Source organism: Podarcis muralis, chromosome 1 (genome assembly GCF_964188315.1).
Source record: "Podarcis muralis chromosome 1, rPodMur119.hap1.1, whole genome shotgun sequence".
Classification (NCBI taxonomy): domain Eukaryota; kingdom Metazoa; phylum Chordata; class Lepidosauria; order Squamata; family Lacertidae; genus Podarcis; species Podarcis muralis.
In genome coordinates this window covers 30,371,430-30,398,879 of record NC_135655.1, presented here as the reverse complement: position 1 = coordinate 30,398,879, position 27,450 = coordinate 30,371,430, and the positions used below count along the sequence as shown (strand labels likewise).

At 44.1% G+C, this 27,450-nt stretch overlaps 1 protein-coding gene across 4 annotated transcripts in view; it reads left to right on the top strand.

The window, feature by feature from the left end:
• Window positions 1-21,058, top strand: part of ESRRB (estrogen related receptor beta) — a 162,540-nt gene extending 141,482 nt beyond the window's left edge. For all 4 annotated transcript variants that reach the window (XM_028719087.2, XM_028719096.2, XM_028719079.2 and 1 more), the window contains 4 exons: window positions 3,476-3,586; window positions 5,792-5,953; window positions 14,466-14,735; window positions 16,377-21,058. In XM_028719087.2, the coding sequence (XP_028574920.1) occupies window positions 3,476-3,586; window positions 5,792-5,953; window positions 14,466-14,735; window positions 16,377-16,621 (788 nt within the window). In that variant the 3' untranslated portion in view covers window positions 16,622-21,058. The remainder of the gene's footprint in view (window positions 1-3,475; window positions 3,587-5,791; window positions 5,954-14,465; window positions 14,736-16,376) is intronic.
• Window positions 21,059-27,450: the final 6,392 nt, after the last annotated feature.

The window sequence follows — 27,450 nt, the reverse complement described above, 5'->3', positions numbered from 1 at the left end:
CAAAAAGCCTAGGGCAGAGGAGCCTAGATAGAGGAGTTCAGGGGCCCCACTCCAATGGCCGGTGGCGAAGGAAAACAAGCTGCTTCACGCCACCTTTGGAGGCTTATGGCCTTGGCTGACCCTTTCCCTGCCTTTCAGGGGGGCATTTCTCCTCAGATGTTGCGACACTGGACACAGCAGGGGGGAGAGGAGGAGCTGCCCTGCATTCAGTGGCGAGGGCAGGCCACAGAGCTTTGGCCCCAGTCGCCAGCCAGAGCAGCTTATTCCACCTCCCCAGGCCACCAAGCAGCACCTCATTCATCCCCAAATTGCCTTTCGTTTCTGCAGAGATTGAAAGTTCTTTGGAGCAGGGATCTCACGTCAGTGTCTTTTACACTGTAGGTTCAGGATATAAATGTTTTACAGTTTTATGTGCCATAAGCCACCCAGAGTGGCTGGGGAAACCCAGCCAGATGGGTGGGGTTTTAATTCAATATTATTATTATTATTATTATTATTATTATTATTATTATTATTAAATGGTGAGGTTTGCTGCTAAAGCACCTAGTGATTCCTCTGCATAGCGACAGCAACAGCTGAGCGGGAGGGTTTAGTCTGCACACACTGTCTCTTTAACGCTGGCCATGATGATGACTGTTTGGATGAAACAACAACTGTGACCTTATTTAAAGTGCTTGCCTGAAGGAGTGTCAAACAGGATGGAGGGACAGGAGGAGAACAGAGTCTCTCCTTTGAAATTAACGAGCTAATGTCCTTGGATGAATAGACATATCTACTCAGCAAGGAAAAGAGGGATGGAGGGTAAATCTCCTTGCATCTCCCTCTCTCCCTCTCTCTTGCTTATCTCTTTTAATGCACTTAAGTCCTTTTGTGTTTCTCTAATCTGATTGAGGGTGCCTAATACCTTTGCAACCTGTGCAGCCACCTTCCTAGCCAAGCACCGAGGACAACACGCTTATATGTGCATGATTCTGCTTGGTAAAAATAGCATAACTCCTTCCACTGGTTCCTCACCTTTTCCCTTTTGCTATATCTAAATGCCCTGTTACTACACACTTGGGACTTGCAGTGGAAATTAGTTTCACTGGCGTTCCAGTGCACGCCAGTGTACATCTTGCCCTACAGGCATTCCCACCTCACTCATCCAGTGAAGATGTGGGGAGAAGCAGGGCCACGCATACAGGCCATGCCCCCCAATGCCAGAGCATCAGCTGGCCATGCCCCTAGCATTGAAGGCTCAATAGTAGTACAAAAGGGTGCAAAGTGCATAAAACCCCTTTCACACCAATGTCAAACACGTGAAGAAGAAGAAGAAGAGTTTGGATTTGATATCCCACTTAATCACTACCCGAAGGAGTCTCAAAGCGGCTAACTATCTCCTTTCCCTTCCTCCCTCACAACAAACACTCTGTGAGGTGAGTGGGGCTGAGAGACTTCAGAGAAGTGTGACTGGCCCAAGGTCACCCAGCAGCTGCATGTGGAGTAGCGGGGAAGCGAACCCGGTTCACCAGATTACGAGTCTACAGCTCTTAACCACTACACCACACTGGCTCTCACGTTGCAGTGGTGGGCATGGCCACCGGACGCAGTCCCACTTTAACCCCTACCCACATATTTGTAAACCACTGCGAGGTTGTTTTCTTTTATAATCAAATGGTATATAAATGTTAGGGAATAAATAACATAGATTGAGTGGGTGAAAAGGGAGAGTGAATGTCTGCACACTTCTTTGACCCTTACCAGGGTGTGAGAGCCCTATGAGCTTTTAAAATGAATTTATTCATTTATTTCCCAAATTTTATATACCACTAGAGTGTAAACACAGACACACACACACACCTCAAAACAGTTTAGAGTGTGCAAATGAGCATCCAATTCATTGTGCTGGTAAAGTTGCAGATAAGTGGTGTTCATATGCATAACAAAAACAACACTTTGCTGTAACCCATTAGCTCATTTGATCATGGCCGAGATCTTAAGTGCATGATTTGGGAGAATATTCTTGGAGAGTTCAGTTATTCCAAAGGTACTAATGAGGACAGGCTGCCTGTATAGTGTTGGGTTATTCAATGCTAGTCAGGTTGGTTTCCTGGGAACTGGGTCTTGCCTGCCATTCTATTTGCTTGGATATTATTTCACAAACACTATAGAAACATTTCTATCTCACTGGGTTGAGATGCTAATAGGAGGGTGAAAAGGGAAGAAGCTCTGATGTTTAAAATTGCATTGTTTGTTTTTGTCCCTTTTTTATCAGTTGGGTGGGGGAGAAGGGATATCTGTGTATATTTTAAGAAAGATATTTCACAGAGCAATTCAAATTCCTGGTGGGTGGCAGCAGGATTTAACAGAGTAGTGGAGCAACTGCTGCGTCTGGAGTCCCACCGGTTGCACTGGAAAATAACGTCTCCTCCTGCCCCCACATGCCATTTCCAGGTTGACGCAGCCGACAGACTCACATCAGGCCAATTGCTGGTGGCTACAGATGAGGGAGAAATTAGATTTTGTTAAAGCAAACCCACCTAATTTGTACTTACCGAAACAATACGCAAACCGAAACACAGCCATCCTTCAAAATCCATACTTCTCTGAATTTTCAACACCGTTCCCCAGCCATGTAATTGTATAAAAATGCACATAGTAGGATAAAGGGTGTCTAAAAATGCACCTGTTTAGTGAAGGTAGCATACAAAAATGCATTATATTGGGGGGGGAGTGATTTGCAGGAATGTGTATATTGGGTAAAATTGCATACAGAAAGATGTGAATTGGGAGAAACTTGTGTTAGAATGCTGATGAATTTTCATGAGGATTTTTTTAAAAAAACAAACCCCTGATGTGGAAATGTGGAAAACTGAACTTAAGAATGGGGAAACTGAAAAACTGAGTCAAACCAAAACTGACAGATCCACCCATTCCTGGTGTGAATGCAGAAACTGAGTAAATGAAAAGTTTCATTCTAAGGGCCCCTGCTGACATCCTCTTTATTAAGCACCCATCATGATTTGCATACGTGATATTATTGGGTGGTTATCTGCGATTATGGTTTCAACATCATCTGCCCACCTGTGGTTTAGGTGGGCGCACTTAGGAGCTCTATGTTGATGGGACTCCCCCTCCCCACTAGCAGAGCTTGGCACGGCCAGACAGAACTGGGTGAATGGACACCTCAAGTTGTATCCTATCTGCACCACTTCTAGTGTGGCAGATTGAGGGATTGTTCCATCAGTCAATTTATCTTATCAGTTTTTCTCTTCATTGGCAGTGCAATCCTAAACGCACCTACTCAGAAGTAAATCCCATTGGGCTCAGTGAGGCTTACTCCCTAGGATGCGTAGTTAGAACTGCAGCCCACATACATAGGAATCAACAGGAATGCATGTGCATACAAATATACCTGTTAAGAATAAGGAAACATGTCTGATTCCTCTTAAAAAAAAAAAAAGGCCTTAAGATTTCCTTCCTCTTTTGCCTACAGGGGTCCGTCTGGATCGAGTTCGCGGAGGCCGTCAAAAGTACAAAAGGAGATTGGATTCCGAGAGCAGCACTTATTTGAGCTTACAGATTCCTCCTCCAGCCAAAAAGCCATGTAAGTGCCAGTATCACACTCTGTTGCCTGGGGCAAGCCCTCCATTTCCTTTCCCCGAACATAGTGCTGTGGATTGTGCTATTGTGCTGCTCTCCCTGAGCGTTCTTCATAGGAAACCAGTTCCCAGCTGTCTTAATTAGGGAGCCGCATGAGTTAGTGTCCTCTGAGACTTTTCTGAAACTGAAACCGAGGGCAATTGTTCAGATACGTGGTCTAAGGGAGCACCTGGCCTTTCCCTAAATCTACAAGAGATCAGCTTGCAGGTGAAGATGGTGGCCTACCCATCTCGCCATGATGATTCTCCAGCTTTGCATGATCCTGCTAGCTGCCTGGCAACCTGTTCATCATAGATCTCTATGCTCCATGCATTGTAGAATCTATTACTGGGGCATTTGACACATGGTCCAGCGCCGAGGGCCTTCTGGCGGTTCCCTCACTGCGAGAAGCCAAGTTACAGGGAACCAGGCAGAGGGCCTTCTCAGTAGTGGCACCTGCCCTGTGGAACACCCTCCCACCAGATGTCAAAGAGAACAACATCTACCAGACTTTTAGAAGACATCTGAAGGCAGCCCTGTTTAGGAAAGCTTTTAATGATGCATTACTGTATTTTAATATTTTGTTGGAAGCCACCCAGAGTGGCTCGGGAAGCCCAACCAGATGGGCGGGGTATAAATTATTATTATTATTATTATTCAGAGGAAATCCTGAGCTTGCCACTGAGTCTGAACTCAGTGGGGGAGATTTAGCCTATCAGATTCCCTAGTGCCTATACCTGTCTGATACCTGTGCTTTTTGCTTTGATACCTTACACTTAAGACATCTTTGGTGCACACCTAAGCAAAAACGGTAAAGGCTCTTAGTTCTCTGGAAGGTCTTGTTTCATTGCTCATAGATCTTATTCTAATGTGTGCCCAGCTACTAGCACTTTGGTTTGAGGTGGAGAAACTATCCCTGGAAAAGATATATCATCCTTCCCACCAAGAGTATCTTCTGTCAGAGTTCAGCCAAGCCACACAGACTGCACCATCTGTGCTGGTCCTGCAGCACCAGTGATCAGCTGCATGTTCTAGAGCAGGGGTAGGTGGCCCAATCGCCTTCTAAATCTGGCCCATGGATGGTCTGGGAATCAGCGTGTTTTTACATGAGTAGAATGTGTCCTTTTATTTAAAATGCATCTCTGGGTTATTTGTGGGGCCTGCCTGGTGTTTTTACATGAGTAGAATGTTTGCTTTTATTTAAAATGCATCTCTGGGTTATTTCATCATCATCAAACCTTTTATTGGCATCACATACAAACATCCATAGCAAATCAATACAGAATTCCCGCCTTCCCAGTGACACAAAACATTTGTCTCTGGGTTATTTGTGGGGCATAGGAATTCATTCATATTTTTTCCCCAAAATATAGTCCGGCCCACCACATGGTCTGAGGGATGGTGGACCGGCCCACAGCTGAAAAAGGTTGCTGACCCCTGTTCTAGAGAGTGGTCAGAACAGGATGAGGTCCCCTCCATTAATGTACCAGTGGACTCAAACACCCTAAGGGCCATTTCACTTTCCAAAAATCTGTATTTTACAATAGAAAGTTGGGAAAATATTTGAAGCAGACATGAGAAATAGACTGTAGTTTATTTTAATTTCCAGAGGGGTGTTTCCTTAAGCCGTTTCCCCTGCATTTCCCCCCATGTCAGAAGATTCCCCATTTATTCCAGCCAGAATGTCCATATGTGAGCTTCCTATCAGTATTAATTAGCCAGAATACATGGTAAAACAATTGTCAGTTGAAATATGCAGAGTGTTCAGAATGGAAACTTATATCTTGCCAAAGGATGCTTAGGTATATCAGTAATTAACACATGTAAATATCTATGATAGGATCAGGGACCGATCATAGCTCAGTGGTTGAGCACATGCCTTGCATGCAAAAGGTTGCAGGTTCAATCCCTGGGGCCTCCAGTTCAAAAAGGAGCAGGTAGCATGTGATGAGAAAGACCTCCGCCATGGTCTCTGGAGAGCTGTTCACAACTCCGAGAAGGCAATACTGTGCTAGAGGAACAAACAGTATGATCAGGCAGGAGCCAGCTTCCTACATACCTGGCATTCCCAAGCAAAAATAATTTCACCTTTATTTCAGACAGTGGAGTTTTAAGCTACTTGCGTAGGTTCGTCAGATGCACATACTGATTTCTGCTTTGGAATTTGCAGTGACCAAGATCGTCTCCCACTTGTTGGTGGCAGAGCCGGAAAAGATTTATGCTATGCCTGACCCTACCATGCCGGAGAGTGACATCAAAGCTCTGACCACGCTCTGTGATTTGGCAGACAGAGAGCTGGTTGTGATCATTGGCTGGGCAAAGCACATCCCAGGTAAGAAGCTAAGGGTGGGTAGCAAAAAACGGTTGTAGTGACTTACCGTCATGGGCACTAGTTTATCATTTTCAACAGGGAAGCTGCCATTGCCTGATGAGGAGCTCTGAAATTTTGTGTGTAAAAAACCCCCCAAGATTTTGCAGCTTCAGTCCCCACATTTTGCAAATGGAATAAAAATGCAATGGGAATCTTTAACCTGTGAGCAGCCTTGGAGGGATCTACCTCTCTTGTTGCACATTACGAGAAGCAACTAATTGAAGTGGGAATAGTACACACACACACACACACACACACACACACACACACTGCTCTTTTAACCATGCGAAGCAGCCTCAAGGAGAACCCGAGTTCAATAGAAAATAGAGGTTATGAGAGGACTCTTAGTTTACAACAGACTCCTCGCTTTCAATCAGAATTCCAATGCAGTTATTGATTTATTGGTGTAAATTAATGTATCTTTAGATGCTTGCGATTATCTTATAGCTTTAGCTTTGAACTGAGAAAACTCCAGCTGATGGGTACTTGGGAAAGGAGGTCAGTCTTTGGATACTGCTTCTCAGCAAATCTTAATCCCAGTGGTGCCCTTCTTGAAGGAGGCCTGTCATAACAGGGATTACCCCACTCACTGGCTGCGCAATCTGCCAGGGCCTGATTCAGCACAAATGGTGTAATGCTGCTGATTAAGGAAACTCTGTCTGGATTGCTCCACTAACCCAGCAGCTGGGAAGAATTAACAGGAAGGATAATAACGAACTACACCAGACGACAACTTATTAATACTCAGGCCACCATCTCCATATTGATGAGGCCCCTTCCTGCAAGAACATTTGTGAGGTCGGTGTACTTTCCCATTTTAAGTGCACAATCCAAACAGTTGTTGACTAGGTAGAGCTGCTGTTGTGGAGATACCACATTTTCCAAGCAGGTTAGATATCATCACACTTTCTGTCTGTCTAGAAAGATGTGGAGCATTTCCCCCCCAGTAGTACATTTGTTACTTGCCTGATTACAGTGCAAATTGTGGTTGCATCTCACTGGAGAGCACTTGATCACATCCTGTCCCATTGCTTCTCAAAGCAAAGTGTGCCTGTGTACCATTTTGTGAAATCCTTTCCCATTGTTTTGAAATTTTGCAATGGAAAAGTCCACAAAGTTGCTCCTCACAGACAAACCCAAAGCTAATTCAAATGGGGTGTGTGAATTAATAGCTAAATTAATGTCCAGGCCCAGAGTAAGTTGACAGCATAATAGAAAAGGAAGAAGGATCCAAGGGTAACAATATAGTTAGGTCCTAAGTTTCTGAATATTAAGGCGACATGTTGATTTTGTCCAGTGAAATCTCTGAAAGCTGTATGTGTGTACATGTACACAACTTTCAGGTTTGCATTAATTCCTAATCTTGCCTCAGACAAACAACTGTGCAAGGACCCTCTCAGTGGTGTCAGCACATGGGTCCAATTAAGCTTGAAGCCACTCTTCAGCAATTGGGGGGGGGGATACATTTTAATAGTGTTCAGCAAATATTATTACCTCCCTACCAAGGCTGTCTTCCCCTCTGGACAGGACTCCCCTTTCTTCATGCTTCACACCCAGCCCCTGCATTAATCACCTGTACCTTGGTTCCCCATCACTGTGTCTCCCTGCAGGAAGAGGAGACTTCTGTGGAGGGGTGATGACAGGGGCTCTTTGGGTGACTGTTTTGCTGCTGCTCTTGCTGGGAAGACGAGAGCTTCGCACAGGATGAAATATGGCTAGTGGAGTGACAGCAGCTGTGTCTAGAGTGGCCTCAGATCCTATAATTACATCTCTCTTTATTACAGCTGCTAATGGCCCTCCAGGATGACAGAGATGATAATAAATTAACAGATTATGAACTCCACTTGCCACAAATTATGTGTTTTCTCTCTCTCTTCTCTCTCCCCCCCTCTCTCTAAAGATTCTGGTAGCTCCTGCTGCCAAATGTCTAAAAAAGAATAGGTTTCTACACCCATGGGTACAAATACTACAGGTTTCAGAGGGAATCTGTGAAGTTCAGTTGGGATACTGCCAAGAGGAGCTTATGCATGCTTCTCTGTAAGAAAGGATGAGGTAATGTGCTTTATTTGTAGCAATGTGAGGCATGCAACAATTTTCTAATACATGGATGAGGAGGAATCTGTGGCCTCCAGCCAAGATGGCCAATGGTGAAGACTGACTGATAGGGGTTGTAGTCCAGCAACATCTGGAGAACTTCAGATTCCCCACCCTTGTTCTCACAGGACAGATTCCATGTTTCTGGAATGTGTGCCTGATGGAGCTGGAAAGTTAGCCACTCCAACCATCATTTGGATCAGTTTTCAGATGCCTCCAAACAGGGCATGATAGAGATACTGGCCATCTCCATTTTAGTTTAGAGCCATAGATTTATAGGGCTATATATTCTGATGTGTTTATTTTTATTTATTTTTTAAGAAAGATGCATAAGCTGGTGGCCATCACCATAAGATGGTTATGCATGCATTTTTTAAAAAATGACCCGAGCCTAGAGCTAATCATTTTCACTGGGTGACCTGGGATATGTCCCCTTTGACATCTTTTTCTAAACACAACAGATCATCCAAATATTCCTTTCTTATAGGGAGAATGCTCTAACCCTCTGGCCATTTTAGCTGCCTTATTCTATCCCTCTTCCAACTCTATGGTGTCTTTTTGAAAAGGGGCAACCAATCTGCATGCAGTATTGTAAGCCCATTTACACCACAGATTTATATAATAATAGCATTATTGTAGCAATCATTTTATTTTCAGCTCCTTTAATTCTCATCTACTCATTCTTCGAAACACAGGATTTACTCCTTTTACTCCCACAGTACACTGATTTGACCATTTTTTTCAGTGAGCTTTCCACTACTAGTCCAAGATCTTTCCCCTGAGTGGTACACCTCCTTCACAAGTAGTTATTCTGTTGGCATTCTTACAGTTTGTTGTGGTTTAAACCATCTTGAATAACTGGCGTCAACCACAGACTTAGGTTTATCTTGATTCCAGATAATTTATTACTAACTAAACGCACTGGTCTCAAACAGTCCTGAGCCAGAACTGAAACCCCATGAATTCATAGCCCTCTTTGTGGTCTATGAAAGAACCCACCCTGTTGGTGATGCTGAGGGAAAGAGCTGTGAACCTATCAGTGAGCCTCAGCCAACACGTGGGTCTGATGGGCATTGTGGTCCAAAACACCTTCAGGACACCAGATTGGGGGATGTTGATCTCAGCACTGTGGTTCTTTCATTGTTTGCTCACAGTCTGGTATCCGCAGCGGGCATGGCATTTTCTTGCACAGCATGTGATCTGCTCTCTGCTCAGATGCATTAGGAATCCCACTGTTTAATTCCCTCTGTTGTAAAAGAGAAGATTTTGATGCCAGCCCCCTATAGAACACCTTGCATTAGCCAGTTGGATATCAAGGAGATGCAGCATGAATGACAGCTATCAGGTCTGAATCGGACAAAGAGGATTTCACCATCCTCTCTGGACAGAGTTGGTGAGAAAGTGCTCTTGCTTTGTCCCGGAGTCGCAGCTAAAGTGTGGAGCACAATGCTCAGGATGTGAACTTGGAGTGGCAGGGTGTTCTTTGCCCATTATAGAAATGTGTGTACACTTGGCAGGGATCTACTATCAACAGTTCTCTGTTGCACGTACCTGTGTGAAACACATTTTCAAGTGTGTGTTTGTCACATTCACGCTGCACACTTCAGGCATACACTTAAAATCCCTAGTGTAATGAGTGAAGAGGCCCTGAGATACCAGATCAAATACCTCATGCACTGCTTGTTCTGTGTGGTTGGGATGTTTAATCCCTTACACTGTTTCAAATGATGTGTGCTTGTCTGGCTCAGAAAAGACTGAACTTTTTCTATAACTGCTAAACTGGCTGGATTATTATTTCATTTTGACGATTCTCGGCTAGGGAATGGAATCCCCTTCCTCCATTAGGACACCGTCAAGCATAAATGAACTGACTGTAATAAGTCAGTGCGATGAATAGTTTACAGGTCTCCAGCAGAACTTGTGAGCATAGTTTTCTTGCTACATAAATGTGGATTAGCAACAGAAGAGCACAGCTCCCTTGCTAAAAGGGCAGCTTGTTGTTATTCAGACATATACAGGGCAAAGCACTGGGTTGTGGTCAGCAATGCACTGCAACCTGGTTGTCTAGCCTAGCTCCTTTCCATCTTCAGACTCGCCAAGAAGGGTTGGTTTTGCAGCTCATGTCCCTGATGTCCCAGCCTCCTCTTCAGCTGTCCTCTTATTTCTTCTGGTACTCCTCCCCAGTGCTTTATCGATCTCTCCCTCCTACCCATCAGGCCTCACACACGCACACACAACACGTGACAGCTGATTGGTATCTGTTAATTAATGTGGCCTGCGGCCTCTTTTCTATTCAGTGGCCTGATAAGGGAAATTGGATGTCCAAGGACTGCCGTGCCATTATCACCCCTTACCTCCTCTGGCAACACAAACACAAAACATGGTGTAGTGATAAATAAATACCACTAACCCATCCCTCTGCCCTCACTTCCTTGGGCTGAGATAGCTGAGACAGAAAAATGGAACTCCCAACCAGTCAATACAGCAATCACCAGCTCTTTTGTTAATTGCCAAGTTGATAACAAGAGAAATCAAATGATCCTTGCAGTGACTGGCTCCCTTGGCCCAGATGCAGGCACACGAGTACCAGAGCAAAGGACTCTGGGAATAAAGGCATCCTGCTGAGCGTAAATCACAGCTAGAGGGACTGGAGCGTCTGTGAGTCAAAGGTTAATGAGCTTAGGAAGAACTGTGGGGCAGCAGTGAAGCAGTTGCACAGAAAGAAGAAAAGGGAACCAGAATGATCTCTTACAACACTTGGCAAGAAATGTTAGGTAACTCCCTGTTTGTTACTAGGAACAGATGAATCTGTCAATGTCATGTTCTAAATTTCCCAATCTCAAATTCGGTTTGCATCAGTTTGCAAACCCTTAAAAACTCAAACACATTTTGGGGTACACTTATCCTAATATATCAGTTTTTGCAAGCAGTATATGCATTTTTGCAAGAGCCGAATATAAGGCATTGTTGTGTGTTATTTTTGCTCACATGCACAGTTTTGTTCTTGTTGTTGTTTAGTTGTTTAGTCGTGTCCGCTCTTCGTGACCCCATGGACCAGAGCACGCCAGGCACTCCTGTCTTCCACTGCCTCCTGCAGTTTGGTCAGACTCATGTTTGTAGCTTCGAGAACACTGTCCAACCATCTCGTCCTCTGTCGTCCCCTTCTCCTTGTGCCCTCCATCTTCCCCAACATCAGGGTCTTTTCCAGGGAGTCTTCTCTTCTCATGAGGTGGCCAAAGTATTGGAGCCTCAGCTTCAGGATCTGTCCTTCCAGTGAGCACTCAGGGCTGATTTCCTTAAGAATTGATAGGTTTGATCTTCTTGCAGTCCATGGGACTCTCAAGAGTTTTGTTCTTAGTTTTCCCTAATATATGTTTGGTGAGAACTGCATCACAAAATTTGTTGAAAAGTGAGTTATAAGGATAACTGCATTTCAATTTGTGTATTGGTGTGGAAGGTATGGTGTTATCTAGGTTCACATTAAGCCAAATGAACAAAATGAATTTCTCCCCCATTCCTGGTTGTAACCAAGGTGTGAAAATAAACCACTCTTTGTGGAAGGAGCAGGCAGACTTTGGGCTAGGTTGAGTCTCCATGCTTTCTTTATATGTAGGATGTGTATGTGCTGCGACAGACTAGGAAGAGTCAGGAAATACTGAGAAGAAGCTCAGTTGTCAGTAGTGTTTCTACTCTCATCCTCTCCCTCCCTCAGCAAGAACAGTTCCCCCCATTTCTTCAGGACTCTTGTGTGAGTCTGCTAATTTTGAAAGAGCACCTCAAGAGTGAAAATGGAAAATTCCATCATGCAAAAGTGAGGTGCCCATGACATTCTTGTGAGTAAAGTTGCAACAGAGGGAAATTTATACCTATGTCTGTTTGTGAGTCAGATAGTCATATGCCAAACTGCTCCCAGTGTCTTACTCATGTCTGAATCACTTGTAGACAGACATTTGTCCTTGGCACATTAAGAAATTTGTGATCTAGGAAGTGGCCTTTTCTTACACAGAAACAAAGCCTTGCTTCCTTTCCCACACTGGCTGTAATGCCTGATTTCATTTTTCCAGTGTGGACTGTATGTTGTTCATCTCCCAGATTCCTTCTGACTTTTCCAGTTTTGAGAGCAGGTGGGCAGGCTAGGTGGCTCTGCCTCCAGATGAACCATAATCTCCAGATCCTCAGTGTCAGGGCCGCTCCAGGTCCCAGCTCACAAGAGACCAACGCCAAGTCCACTTTATTTACAAAAGTCTTTATTGAAGTACATTGCTTGCTCCACAGCCGAGGCGCGCGGCCCCACGTCTGTTACGCTTAGACTGCCGAAGTCCCCTCTGAATCAGTCCCGCCTCTACACCAGTTTAAGAGGCTTGTGCTGGTCCACCTCTTCCTGTCCTTCCTTTTCCGCAGGGTCTTTCTGCCCCCCTGGGTTCCTTCCCTCCTGCTTTCCCCTGACGCTGAGTCCCCAGACGCCTGCTCTCCCCTCCTTCGTGCTTTGGGACCAGGCTCCTCCTCCGGGCTCTCCTCATTTCCACACGCCTCCACATTTGAACTTGGCGCGCGTTCGCTACCCCTGACCTTCCTCTTGACAGTTACACTGCTCTCTGTGCTACTCTCCGCCCCCTCCGGCAGGACGGCTTGTCCCGATCTCCTTCCCCTCTCTGCTTCCTGCTCTGCTCCGTCTGTCCCACTGGGAACTCCACCCTCTTCACTCCGTTCCGGCGGGGAAGCCGGCCCCGATCTCCAACTCCCACTCGGGGTTCCCCTACTGCTCCCCTGCTCCTGACTGGTCCCCCCTGTGGCTCCCCTTGGCCTGACCAGAGGCGCTCCCTTTTGGGAATCCTCCGAGTCACTTGAAAGGCTCATGGAAAACCTCAAGTCATTGTCATCCTCCTCCTTCTCACTCCGGGATCCTTCCCCCTCGCTCTCAGTCTCCTCCCTCATCTGTGCCTCTCTCCCTGAACCCCTGACACTCAGTTTTCATGTAAAAAAAAAAAAAAGGTAGTGAGAGAGTACATTTCTAGTACCTGTGGAATCTGAGTTATGAGTACAGGAACTATTCTTTTTATTTTTTTGTGAGAAATTAGCCAGGCCCCCATTTAGTATGTACTTTGCATCCCCTCCACCACCTAGAAAAATTCCTGCCAACACACATGATCTTACCATGTAGTTTTCAAGCACAGCATTCCTGTGTTGCTGGGATCTCAATAAATGCTACTAATTCTAATTTGTTCAGTTCTCATTCGTGGCTTTTCAGTGTCTGGTCTGTCTGGTACCCAAATTGGTGTTCATGTCAGAGTAGGTGCTGTTTGTTCCTGTGGGTCCTAAGGTAACATTAATGATCCTCTGGTTGGTGGAGGCAATGTTATAAAACTGGATTGAGTTCCATTGTTAAGAAAAATTGACTTGGATCTTAACTTTTTTTCTGTAAAGGGAATGAGCTTCTGTTTTTGGAAGGGAGTTGTACTCATGGAGGGGGTCCTTCTGTTCGCAGCCTGAATGGACTTAATGGATTGTGAATGGACTTTTGTGATTAAATGCTACAAAGCTTGTTGGTGTGATGTATAAGCAAGCCTAACATTAATAGCCAGGCACATGGCAGTATTTAATGCTATTCTATGGCAGCAAGTGTGAAAACACATCCACAGCTCTACATTTATTTGTTTATAGTATACATGGAGAGCACTTATTTGTTTATAGTATACATGGTTTATTAGGCAGCTGTTCCACCTAAATTACATAGATCAGTCCTTTTAAATAAAACACCTGAGTCTTTACTCTTTCTTTCAATCATGTGTGCAGCTTCCAAAGCAAATGGGAAGCTTTGGAATGTGGCAAGCTGAAGCTGATTCCAAATGGGATTGTATGAATAAAAGTATTCCATTACAAAATCCATGTGTGTCATGGAATGGTTAAAATCACCCAAACTACATAGGACAGGCATAGCCAAACTTGGCCCTCTAGATGTTTGGGGACTACAACTCCTATCATCCCTAGCTAACAGGACCAGTGGTCAGGGATGATGGGAACTGCAGTCCCCAAACATCTGGAGGGCCAAGTTTGGCCATGCCTGACATAGGAAGTGGCTTACCATGTGGAACTGCAAATGCAACTGGCTCTTAAAATGTGGCACATCTGTGAGTGAAATGATTGAATGTTTCACTTCTTTTTTTAGCACTTTGTCATGGAGCATTTTTTTTTTTTACCTTGAACTGTGGTTAAATGTTTATGGCCAAGGGCTCCCCATGGGAATATTGAGGTTTCCATCATTGGGTGACCTAACAGAGTCCCCGCCAGATTTCTGAGCTTCAGGGCTTGGAGCAGGCACTGCTAAAACATCGTCTCCTACTTGTGTACGTAAGTTGACTTGCTCTTCTTGCCCTGCCAGGCTTTTCTAATCTTTCCCTGGGGGACCAGATGAGCCTATTGCAGAGCGCATGGATGGAGATACTCATCCTGGGTATCGTCTACCGCTCGTTACCCTATGAGGATAAATTGGTCTATGCTGAAGATTACATCATGGATGAGGAACATTCTCGCTTGACGGGCCTGCTGGAGCTCTACCTGGCCATCCTGCAGCTTGTGCGCAGGTATAAGAAGCTGAAGGTGGAGAAGGAAGAGTTTGTGACACTCAAGGCCTTGGCTCTTGCCAATTCAGGTAAGGTTACCATCTGGGATGGACATGAGAGTCTGGCCAACATCGCCCATGCAACTGAAAGGCTCACTGAAAGAAAGGGTTGGACATTGGGTTCATGAGCTTTACATGTGGTCCAAATGGGGACTTTCTAGACTACTAGAGTGAGATAACATTCCTTTATGATTCCTTTGGTTCAGTCTGACGGTGGCCAAGGTATAAAGGATGTTCTGAGCACCTCCTTTAGTTTTTATATCCCCCTAGTTGTCGAAACAGCTTCCAGATCACTGAGTCATAGCGATTTCATATTTAACCAGCATTGTGGTTTGTTTCACTTCATTTTTTACTAACTCCAATGCTACCTTGATCTTGGAAAACTGCCACTGTGATACAGAGCCAGTGCTTGAACCTGGCTTGTGGCAGCTGCACATTGTAGAGATGCCTATCTAAAAACATTCCATCATGAAAAACAGATACATTAAAAACACACACACACACCATACCTCGACACTGAAAATTGCGTTAGAAAGAACCATAAGATCCCGAACTAAAAATACAAGAACCCATAACTTACAGTGCAATCCTAACCATGTCTACTCAGAAGTCCTGGAAAATGCAATGGGACTTACTTCCAGGTAAGTGGAATTAGATTGCAGCCACAAACAGTAATAGAATCAAAGGCTTGTAAACAAAGAAAGGTTCTCAAATGCTGATGGAATATGTGTTAACCTCTAGGGCAGGAAGTTCCATCTAGGAGGTGGTGCATGCCACACAGAAGGCTTCCTCTCACACCGCACCTCAGAAGACAGTGATATGCATAAGAAGGGTGCATCAGCTCTTCTTAAAGGACAGGCAAATTTGCCCTCTCACTTTTTCACTGGTTGGTTTGTTTTGCCTTTTCTCTTTGCAGATTCTCCCCCCCCCCCCAAGAAAATAAATTATTGGTTTTCACAATATTATAAACAAACAAACAAACAAACACACACACACACACACGACAAACAAACAAACAAACAAACAAACAAACAAACATAACAAACATAAATCATAGCCTTATTGAAAATTACAGTTATTAACTTTGTTAAGTGACTTCCTCGCTTCCCCTTGGTTGAATTTCATTCCATGTCCTTTTAACGGTTTTCCAAATCCCAATTTTTATGAAATTTAACTTAAACATTAACATCCTTAAATCTTCACCTTATATAATTAAACATATTAATTCATCACTTAACATAAATAAAATTCTAAGCTATTAAGTATCTGCAAGCTATTTCCAGTTAATTTAACTTAACAAATTTAACTAAATAATCATTAAATTTATTCCATTCTTCCTGATATTCCTCCTCCTACTGGTTGCGGACTTTTCCAGTCAGGTCGGTTAGCTCCAAAAAGTCCATCATCTTCATCTGCCATTCTTCTACTGTTGGTAATTCTTGGGTTTTCCACTTTTTAGCTAACAAAATATGAGCAGCAGTTGTGGCATACAAAAACAATTTAACACCTTTCTTGGGCAATTCCAAACCTGTTATTCCAAGAAGAAAGGCCTCTGGTTTGTTTATAAATGTATATTTCAACATTTTTTTCAATTCATTATAAATCTTTTCCCAGAAGTCTTTCACCTTGGGACAGGTCCACCACATATGATAAAAGGTTGTCTCTTTGCAGATTCAATGCACATAGAGGACATGGATGCAGTGCAGAAACTCCAAGACCTTCTCCACGAAGCTCTCCAGGATTACGAGCTGAGCCAGCGTCATGAGGAACCACGGCGTGCGGGGAAGCTGCTGCTCACCCTTCCCCTCCTGCGGCAAACAGCTGCTAAGGCCGTGCAGCACTTCTATAGCATCAAACTGCAGGGCAAGGTCCCCATGCACAAACTCTTCCTAGAAATGCTGGAAGCCAAGGTCTGACAGGGCTCAGGAAGCAAACTGGAAGCCAAGGTTGGGGCCATGGAGCTAACCAAACAGAGGTGGCAGCTGGCTTTTATCTCCAATCATTTATTATGGAAGAATTATTTAACATCCATCTGGCAGCCACGCCAGTCTGTACGTCCATCTGAAGATTATTGTGTACAGAGAAGGGAACTCTTTTAATCAACATCACTCTTCCCCCCTCCCCTCCTTTCTTTCTTTCTGGAAAATCATAGAACAAGCTCTTGCACTTGCAAAGGGAGCCAAAGGGAGTCTGGAGCCCCTAAGAGTGATGCTGTTTGCACTATCCAGGGCAGCCCATTCCCATCTTCTTTGACCTAAGAGAAGGGGTGTGGGGACTGAAGCAGAAAATGGTGAAAAATAAGAGTTTGTAACATTCATAGCATGGTGGCGTGAGAGGAGATTAAAAAAATATATCTGGGCATCAGTGGGTCCGCAGCTTGACCCCTTTCCTCAATGCTGTGGTCCATGTGATGGTGGTCTGTTTGGGGAGGAGCGTCATGGGATCTCTTAAGTCGAGAATGGCTGCCTCCTGTGCTCAAGCTACACAGAAAACATGTACATAGAGGCTCTCCTTATTAGGAAGGACAGGCCTGACCGTGTAAGATATCCTGTGATATTGTACAGCATATTTACACCTGGCTTTCCCCTATCCATGTGCAATCATAACATTCCCGGTGGTGGTTACTAGAGAAGCTGGAGACATGTCCTTGAGAGAGAAGTGTGATAATATGCAGAGGGAAGTAGCTGGATACTTTTTGTTGTTGTTCCAAGGCTGTAGTCACTCAGTCATCCCTTCATCCTCCTAGATGTGGTGCTATTTAAAAAGAAAACGAAAACCCTCTACCTCCTTTCCTTCTTTCTCCACATGGCCCGAGGTCACTGGAATCACAGGGAGTGGGCCAAAATAAAAGTTATCCCAAACCAGGGCATTTCCCAGTCTTTCCTCACCAATAGATTTCAAGCTCCAAATCCAAATATTGGATATATTCCCTGAGAGGTAGGGGAGAAGAAGAATGAGAAGAACTCACCTGCTGGGCTTGCGCCATGTTAAGAGAACTAAAACAACCCAGGGGAGATACTTAATTTTTGCCTCCGCATTCCTTTCCCACTGTGGCAACTCTCTCATTGAGGTCAGTAGCTTGAATCCGGCTTGAATGTAGCTGAAGGAAGGCAAGGGTAGCAAGGCTTATATTTGAGCCAAAACCTGTTTTGAATGGCAGGCTTGAAGTGATAAGTAAGAGAGTGCCTCTGAGAATTGGAAGTGCTTCTCCCTCCCCATTGAGGGATTGGGGAGGTAAGGTTTCTAGGTTATATTTATAAAAATAATGGCTTCCAAGTTAGCTTGGCCCCTGCCAACCCTCTTTTCAGAGATTAATTACTTTTCTTCTCATCAGTCCCACAGAGCCACAAGTCCAGATGGCTTTGACTGGTTTGTGGCTTTTCAGGAGGGTGATGTGTTTGTGTGTCTGTTTTCACGGTTATTTTGGGATCCAGCAGTGAGTTCAAGAGTTAAACCCACTGTTGCAGAAGCAGCATTGAAGCCAAGATGACCATACAAGTGAATTTTACTTCCAAAGGGAGTGGTCAAAACAACATGTGAAAATAGGTCTAACCAAAGCAATAAAAGGTATGGATGGCAAATATATATATATATACCATTTGCCAAGTGAGGGCTGGGCAGTGTCCTGTCTGCTTCCTGAGGTAAATCAGAACAGAGGCCTCAACTTCTTTGCTTTGTACTAATTCACTTTGCTGCTTCATCCAGATGCTAATCCAAAGGTCCTCTTTTTTGAAGAGGGAAAAAGGGGGTAGGGAGGGAGCCAGCAGATTGCTAAACTGGTCTTCCATGACTATGAAGGATGCGACAGAAATAAACACAGTAATCATGAAGCTCCCTTCGGACGCCTGTGGTTGGCAACTGATTTGGGGGCTGGACCATACTTACAATCTCCCGACAGTTTTGTTTTTGGATGACAAACAGCTCCAGTTTCCTGCTCAAAATGGCTCCCTACTTCTTTTCCACCCATGGGGGAAAGTATTTTGATGGATGCTCCTTTTCTCAGAGTAGCCTTCATCTCGCCCCAGCTTTCTTTATCCTACTAACAGTCATTGTCATTCTTCTCCAAAATAGCCATCACATGTAAGGGACAACCGTAGCTCACTGGCAGAGCGCCTGCTTGGCATGCAGAAGGTCCCGAGTTCCTTTATTGGCATCTCTGTTGAAAAGGATCAGATCACAGGTGATGGGGAAGGCCCCCAGCTTAGACCCTCGAGACCCATTGCACGTCAAAGTAGATAATACTGGGCTACGGGCAAATAGACCTGAATTTGCACAAGACTTCCTATGTTCCTGTGTCTCTCCTTTGCAAAGCATGGTTGCGGGATTTCTCTGCTAAAGGCCAGAAAAAGAGTTCCTGGCACTACAGGCCTCAATCATGGGCCCTTATTGGGAGGAGCATTTTCATGCTCATTTAAAGCAGCCTTCCTTCATTGCCACTTTGGGGCAGTAAACAAGTGAAGACTCAGTAAATGCAATAAATGCGGGAACAAATGCTTCTTGTTCCCATGTTTGTAAAACTACCACTTTGTTCATTTGCAAATAGCCTAAGGTCATCTTATGTTGCTGGAGCATAAAATCACTACCTTGCTGGGTTATACCTAGGGTCCATTTAGTGCAGTCTTTTGTCTCCAATTGTGGCCATTCTGGTAAGCTCTCAAGTAGGGCATTGCCCACACCTCTGCATAATCAAGGATATATTGTACCGGTGTTTATTTTTTTCTGAAGTCAGAGGCAATGTGGAGCCTGCTTGTCCATGACTCACTGCGCCCTTTTTGGTTCAATCAGAGATATAGCTGCATCACTCTCAACCAACATTCCCCAATCTGATGCCATCCAGATGATTTTGGGGTTTCCAACTCCCATCAGCCCCAGCTAGAATGGCCAGTTTTCAGGGAGGATGGGAACTGTAATCCAAAACATCTGAATGGCACCAGGTTGGAGAAGACTGGTAAAAACTAAGTGAATAGGTACAGGATTTCTGGTTGCACAATGGGACTTCTCCACTCTCCTCTGACCACCGATCCTCTAAATCTCTTCCAGGGGTTCTCCCAACCCTCCAAAGCAGATTTGGGGAGGTTGCATGGTGCAAAGAGGGGGAGAAAGTCCCACTGTGCAAGTGGAAATCCACGTGGAGGTGGAAGGCATTATGTGGATACTGTCCATAATCGTAGAGGGGGCTGAGACAACATATTCCAAATTAATTTAATAGAACATACATCTGAGGAAGACAGTAGCAATCAACCAGAGCAGCAACTTGGTAATACTTTAGATCTTATAGGGAGAGTGGATAGCACAGACCAGCTTCAGATTTTAGCAATACGGGGACAGCTCTGGTTCCATGCCTTTGGAACTAGCTGAAAGTGTGTGTGCAAGCATGCACTAAGCAATTATCCGGTCCTGCACATAGGAGTCAAATATTTTGTAAGGTACGAACTACTGGTACAAGAATGATTCTGACAACTGCAAACCCTCAGACAATAGTAGCTTCCATGGAGTAGGTAATGAAGTCCCCAAGTGCTAACCCTGGGATTAGTTTAGGGCAAGGCATGCAGGTAAGTGCCTTCACTAGAATAGAAGCATGACATCTGTCAACCTCCCACTTTCCAGGAAGCTGTGTCACCCTACTTCTGTGCCTACCTGTAACCTGCCGTGTACTCTCTCCTTCCCAAAACTTTACATAGGTCACTGTCTTCTGCTCTGAAATACAACCCTCCCTATGAGCCATGGAGGCAACAAATGCTGCTTGCATTCACATTCCTTTCTGGGGTCTCTGGCCTTTAGTGCAACCAGCAAGCAAACACCCAAGTTGGCGGGAATCGCTTCAGATCAATGGTGCGATACCCACCACCCCTTGCAGCTGAGAAAAAGGCGGGCATTATTTTGAAGTGAAAATATGAAGAAACTGCAAAACCACAACTCAACAGTATTGTTCATGCCAAATAAGGGGCGTTATTTTCTTCTCTCTACATAACCAGACTGACTCATGTGTTCAGAAATGTCGAACACATATTTTGAAACCATGCTAAAGCAGCTGTCAAAAAAGGGAGGAAAGAAACCCTAAGAATGTATGTGGCTGAGGTTTTTTGGCCAATCATGTGGTCCAAAGCCAGTCCTGCTTTGGTGACTTGATGGTTAAGAGAAGCCAAAAACAAGCAAAGGGGAAAAGATGGGAAAGCCTGTGCAAAACTATGCAGGGTGTCATAGTCCAAGAGTGAAATAAAACAGTAACTACTCAACTATTATCTGCTCCTGAAAGAAAGAAAAAACTGTCAAATAACTAATTAAATAAATCGTATTCTTGTGGTACAGGTCATTTCGAACAAACTGAGAAATAAAACAAATGTACAAACAAATCCTGTTGAGGTTGCATTTATTGAGTATTCCGAATCATCACTTCACCTTATCACACTGAGAGATTTGCTTTACACTATGGTACATCCAGGTACAGTCGTACCTCAGGTTACAGATGCTTCAGGTTACAGATGCTTCAGGTTACAGACGCTTCAGGTTACAGACTCTGCTAACCCAGAAATAGTAGCTCGGGTTAAGAACTTTACTTCAGGATGAGAACAGAAACCATGTGCCAGTGGCGCGGTGGCAGCAGGAGGCCCCATTAGTTAAAGTGGTACCTCAGATTAAGAACAGTTTCAGCTTAAGAACAGACCTCCAGAACGAATTAAGTTCTTAACCCGAGGTACCACTGTATTCATATTGTGGGTTAAAATAAACACATCGGAAAGGGAGCAAGAATGTGTGCACTACCTTTCTTCCCCCATCCTTGTGGCTCTTTAGAATTTGGGGGCAAACCTCTGAAGTGGGGAGCCTCCCCTTCCATTTTAACTTTGTCTAGTCCACAGATGCTTCCACACTAACCCTTTTCTGTGGAATTGCTCTCCTTTGTTCACCCACTTTTTATAGAACATCCATATTTTTTTCCCAATCACTTGCTTTCTGTGCTGCCCTCCCATGTTTTTCCAGACCTGATTTGTGATTGTTTTAAAATATTAAAATATAATTGGAGATTGAGGCTGTTCAATGTGTACCAACAAAGCAGTACCAATGTTTTTCAAGGCTCCTGTGCCTGTAAACAAATCACTTCCTCTTTGTATGGTCAGCTGATTTTATTGCTTCCTGTTGACCCTAGTTGGGTGACTTGTAATTTCCCCTTGAATAGCCTCTCTGCAAATTGCTCCACGTCAGAACCCCCCCTCCCCCATGGGGTTATGTGCTTAATTACTGGTTTCCTATTTCCCCCATGACTTTTTTTAAATGCAAAAAAAGAAAAATTAAATTAAGAAAAAGGATATGAGGAAATCAGTAACCAAAAGCAAAGGCCACTCCCTCATGGGAGAATAAATTAACATGGAGCAATTCATAGAGCACCTATTGAAGGAGACATTACTTAGTAATCGTCCCACTGGGAGCAATAAGAAAACAATAAAACCAGCTAGACCTGCAAGCAATAAACCTGAAGTAGCCAGGTAAGTGGCTGAGAGCAGCTTATTTGTGAGAAGATATTATAGAACTATCTTCGGCCATATGAAAGGGCACAGCCAAAGCTGTATGGAACCCTAATTTTAATTCTGCTTCCTGCTACTTGCAAAAAAAGCAATGTCTTAACAGCACTGAAGAGCTCTTGTGTAGAAGCACCCCAAACATGAATTTTGTTAGCACAGCAGTTCATAATCATCTCCTGGAAATGATGCTTATGTTTTATCCCAAACACCCAAGCTCTTCTTTTGGAGGAAGAATAAAAAGGAACACGCTCTTGAGGTTTTTCAGAGGGAGATGACAGAACCACTCAGAGAAAAGGAGCAGTTGTCTTCAATGATGGAATCCAAACATATGGCATGTCAATGGAAGATCCCAAGAAAATGCTGAGCAATGGCTCAGATCCATGAAGCTAAACAAGGAGAAATGTGGTTTTTGGCCAAAGCAAAAGATGCCTTGGGTCCAGTAATTACACAACATGAGGCAAAGCTAGTGATGCTACCATTAGAAAACCAGAAGCGCTGACACTTTGAAAGGCCACATTCACACACTGCATTTAAAGCGCTATGATGCTTCTTTAAACAGTCATGGCTTCCCCCAAAGAATTCTGGGAGCTAGAATTATAGAATGTCATGGACTGGCTGGATGCAGAGGAGTGGTGGGAGATACCAGCTGGGGAACCCCCAAGGGAAGAAGGCTCAGAGTCAGGGGATTGGTGGTGGGATGATGATGAGTGGGCAGAGGGAGAAGAGAGCAGACTGGGGGAGGAAGAGGCTGGGGCAGAGAGCAGCCCAGAAGCAGAGGCAGAAGCAGAGGTTGGACGGGGTGGGGCTAGAAGCAGTGATGAGGGGTGTTGCTGAAGTAATCTCTCCCTCCTGCTGCAACCAGCTCCCTTCCCACCCTGGTCTCCCAGAACCAGAAGAGGTATGAAGAGGGCAGAGCAAATATAGAAATGGTGACATAGTCTCAGATTGCTTGGGAAGGACCTGAGGAGGAGGGGAAGGATCTACCGGGATGCGTTCCTGTGCTCACTAGGCCTGGCCCCCGAGTGGAATTTGTTTCCTTGAATAAGGAGTTAACTTTACTCATGTCTTGTGATTTATTACCGACTTGCGACTGACTCCCGCTCCTGACACAGAATCATAGAATTGTAGAGATAGATGGGACACAGGGATCTTTTGTCCAATGTGGGGCTCAAACCCCCAACCCTGAGATTTAGAATCTCATGTTCTGAGCTATGTTGTTTGTCCCCAGAGTTCCCTGGGAAGTGAGATTAATTGTTAAACCACTCTTGGAATTGTAGCTCTGGGAGGGGAGTGGGGATTTTCTAACAGCTCTCAGCACCCTTAGCAAACCACAGCTCCCATAATTCTTTAGGAGAAGACACGATCGTTCAAAGTGGTGTCCTAGAGCTTTAAGCACATGGTGTGAATGTGGCCTGGGTCAAAATTTACAATTTACAGAGACAGAATCATTAAATTCAGTAGCAGCTTGTGCGGTAGAACAGTTGCTTACCTACACAGGGCAGAATGGGAGCAATGCCTGGCTGGGAATGAGGGTGTGTGTATGTAACTCAACAGCATCTGTAGGGCTGCAGGTTCCCCATCTCTGCTCCAAAGCATCTAGATCCCAGATACCCTTTTTGGTGGTAGAACAAACCTTGCATAGCTCTTCCCCAGAAAGGTACACTTCAGTCCTTGTGACTTTTTTGGCAACTGGTCAAGACTACAAAGCTCTGGCAGGCTCATGGCTTGGCATGACATCTGATTTGAAGGCAGCTTCAGGGGGTTAAATGTTTTCAGTACTTGCAGTGTATATATTTGATTTAAATTGTATTTGATTTAAATATCATTAGCCACGTTGCAGGTTTTTTTTAAAAAAACTTGAAATGTATTGAATGCTTTAATCAATAGCTAAACCTTGGGGGGAAATCCATCGCTTTCTAGTTGTAGAAACCACATCAGGAGTCCACCTTTTACAATGATAAAAGGACATTATATTCAGCACTCCCCATCTTACAACTCTATGGTGTCAATAGGTCCACAACAGTCAGGGCTGATGCAAGCCTTTACAGCTGCTAGCCATAGTGCAACTAAACCTGCATGAACCACAATGGATGCCAGTTGCAACATGCTCCAGAACTCCTGCTGAACAGAAAAAAATGTGCAAAAATAAAAAAAAGAGTGCCTCTCTTGTGTTTTGGCTAGCACAAAAACCTATGTGGTTTACCTTCTCTCTGATTACTCACAGACCATAAACCAGGGGGAACTGGATCCAGTTGATGTCTGTGGTCCAGGAGAAGAGTGGACAGATCTGGATAACGGAGGTGCAAGCCCAGGAGATGTGAGGAGGAAGGAACTGGAGGAGGGAGATGTGGGCAGGTGGGCAACCCAGGTGAAGTGAGGAAGAGGGATCCAGAGGACATAGATGCAGGCAGCTGATCAGGCAGGTGGCCCAAGATGAGCTGCAGAGGTGTGGTGAGGTCTGATTTCTTTTTATGTGAAGTGTAAATAAAGGGGCAAGGAGTTGGAATCATAGAATTGTAGAGTTGGAAGGGTTCCTAAGGATCATCTAGTCCAACCCCCTGCAATGCAGGAATAGGCAGCTGGCCCATATGGGGATCAAACCTGCAACCTTGGCATTGTCAGCACCATGATCTAAGCAACTGGGCTATGGAGGTTGGTGGAGTTGACAAGTGAAGCAAGTAGGGGCACAGGCCCTAGTAAAAACATAAACCAGCTAATGAAAAAGTTATATTAAGTCACGCCTACATGTAAGCTTCGTATTACACCTCACTTACAATTAAAAGCACAATCAGAGAACTATGGGGGAAATATGGGGCAGGGGCACATGATAAATCTGCTTCTTCCTTACAAGGTCCCTGTGCACCTTCAAAATCAGCTGTGTCCACACAGATAATATCTCATAGTAGAATTTCCACTCAAATCAGCAGGAAGAATCCACTATATTTCCCCAAAATCTGAACTATCCAATTAGTTTTAGTTCTAACCACCCCCTGCAACAGAAATCATACCATCAACTTTAAGCTTCACAAGACTCTCCCATGGTGTCAGGTAGAAATGTTTTGTGTATATGATACACAAAACCCCCAAGGGCAATATTTAGTTAAGTTATGCTGTCGTGCTCTGCACATATTGTATATGCACAGCTCATAGTTGCAAAGGATTTATTAATGAGTTTCCTTCAGAAGCAATGTAAGAGTAGGCAAAATTAACCAGTACCCATTTTTCTCTGTTTTTGCCCTTTACAGGACAATCCTATACATGTCTACTCTGAAGTAAATCCTATTGATTTCAGTGAGGCTAGTGGGTTTATAGTTGCAGCCTTACTAAGACTGATGAACGGGTTCTCATCTTATTCTGTGAACCGCCCTGAGACCTCCAGGTATAGGGCTGTATATAAAATAAATAAATACCTCTTTAACATTAGCAAAAATAAAGAGGAACAAATTAAAATATTCTAGAGGCACCACTTTTCGGAACATAAACCTAGTGTATCTAGAAGCAAAATACCTTTCTGTTGTTGTTGTTTTTTTAGTTTTTTTTCTTCAGATGAGAAAAGTTCCCCCAGCCCAAAAATTTTCTGTGCCAAAAACCAAGGATTTGTTGACGGCCCTTGCTTCAGTGAGTAGTCTTTGGATTTCAGCAGCTTTATCGTAACACAAATGTGTCTCCCAATGCAGAAGCAATAAAGGGAGAGCAATGATCAGATAAGAAAGAGCAAAGCTAGAGGAAAACCACTTTAGCTAAACTGGCGGCGACTGATAGAAACTAAAGCCTGTATTTAACAGCTGAGTTAAAAAAAACAAATCACATAAATGTTGTTTTCATGGGGAGATGAGGGGGGTAATTTACACAGCCTGTCAATTAAATCGAGTGCAATACGCATGTTATGAATAATCTTACCGGGGTGAAGAATGTTATTTTTGGACAGAAAATGATCTAAAGCCAGATTATATCATCTCCAACAATTCCATTTTCAGAGTTGTAAATTCACTTCAATTTTAATATTGAAGTCAGTCGATCCTGCAAATAATGTTTATTACCATTTACATTATTAAAGGCACACACATTAACCTAAATATAATAACATGCACGGAAGCCACTTCCGTGCCAGATATTCTAGGGAGGGTCTGGCCATTTTAACAACAGCAAAAAACAATACCCAGGAAATAATTTTGAAATTACAATGTCATCTCTATGTTCCCTGAACATTACACAGTGAGTAAGCTGGCTGAGAACAAGATGTAACGAGGACTAACACAACACACACACACACACACACGAATTCTCAAGTCCCGTACCTGAGATTTTGGGAGTAACAAGATGGAAATAAACCACATACAGGGCTGGCTTTTAAATGAGGTGATATGAAGCTGCCTTCAGGGGCAAGATCCATGGGGGTGGCAGATCTCTCTCCCAATGGATCGCCTGCTGCTGCCATTGTATTGGGGGAAATTGTACTGGGTGAATTTACACTAAAGTGCTAATGAAGCTTCATGATGACTAATTTTTAAAAAGTCACAAAATGGTATGGAAATGTGGAGAACTGAATTTAATATGGGAAAAATGAGAAACTGGGCAAAACAGAAAGTGACAGATTAACCCATCCGTAGCCACTCGACAAGTAGGTTTTTTCAGGGATTTAAAAACCTATACAAGTGTCAACATAGGCCCTTAAGACTGGCAAATGTCAATGTTTAATTTAAGGCTCCCCCCCTTGACACCTATGTCAGTGACATCTGGCAAGCTTCGGAGGTCCTGCAGCCGTTCTTTGAGCAATTACACATAGCGTAGCTCATCCCAGACGCTTCTCAAGGAGGATGGAGGGCTGACTACTACGATGTCAGGAGATGGAATTGCTGTGTGTAATGTATGCTGTCAGAACTGTCACAGTGGCAGGGGAAATGTATGAGCACATTGAAAAATATGCTCTGCTTTTATATATGGCTTTCCACATTTTCATCTCCCCCCCCCCCCTTAAGTGCTTCAAAGCAGATGGGGACCACCTACCGGGAGTGTGGAGCGCAAGAAAAGGTTTTAGAAGATACCTAACGCAGACACAACGAGAAAGAGAGAGATGGGTGCTAATCGGAAAGTATGTAAACTGGTGATGACCCTGCAGTCCCAGACAGAGAATCGGCTCGTAATTGAAGACTCTTTCAAGGGCTTCTTCTCTGCTTGGTGACACACAAGCAAACGATTTCGAACAAGCTACGACCGTCTACATGGAC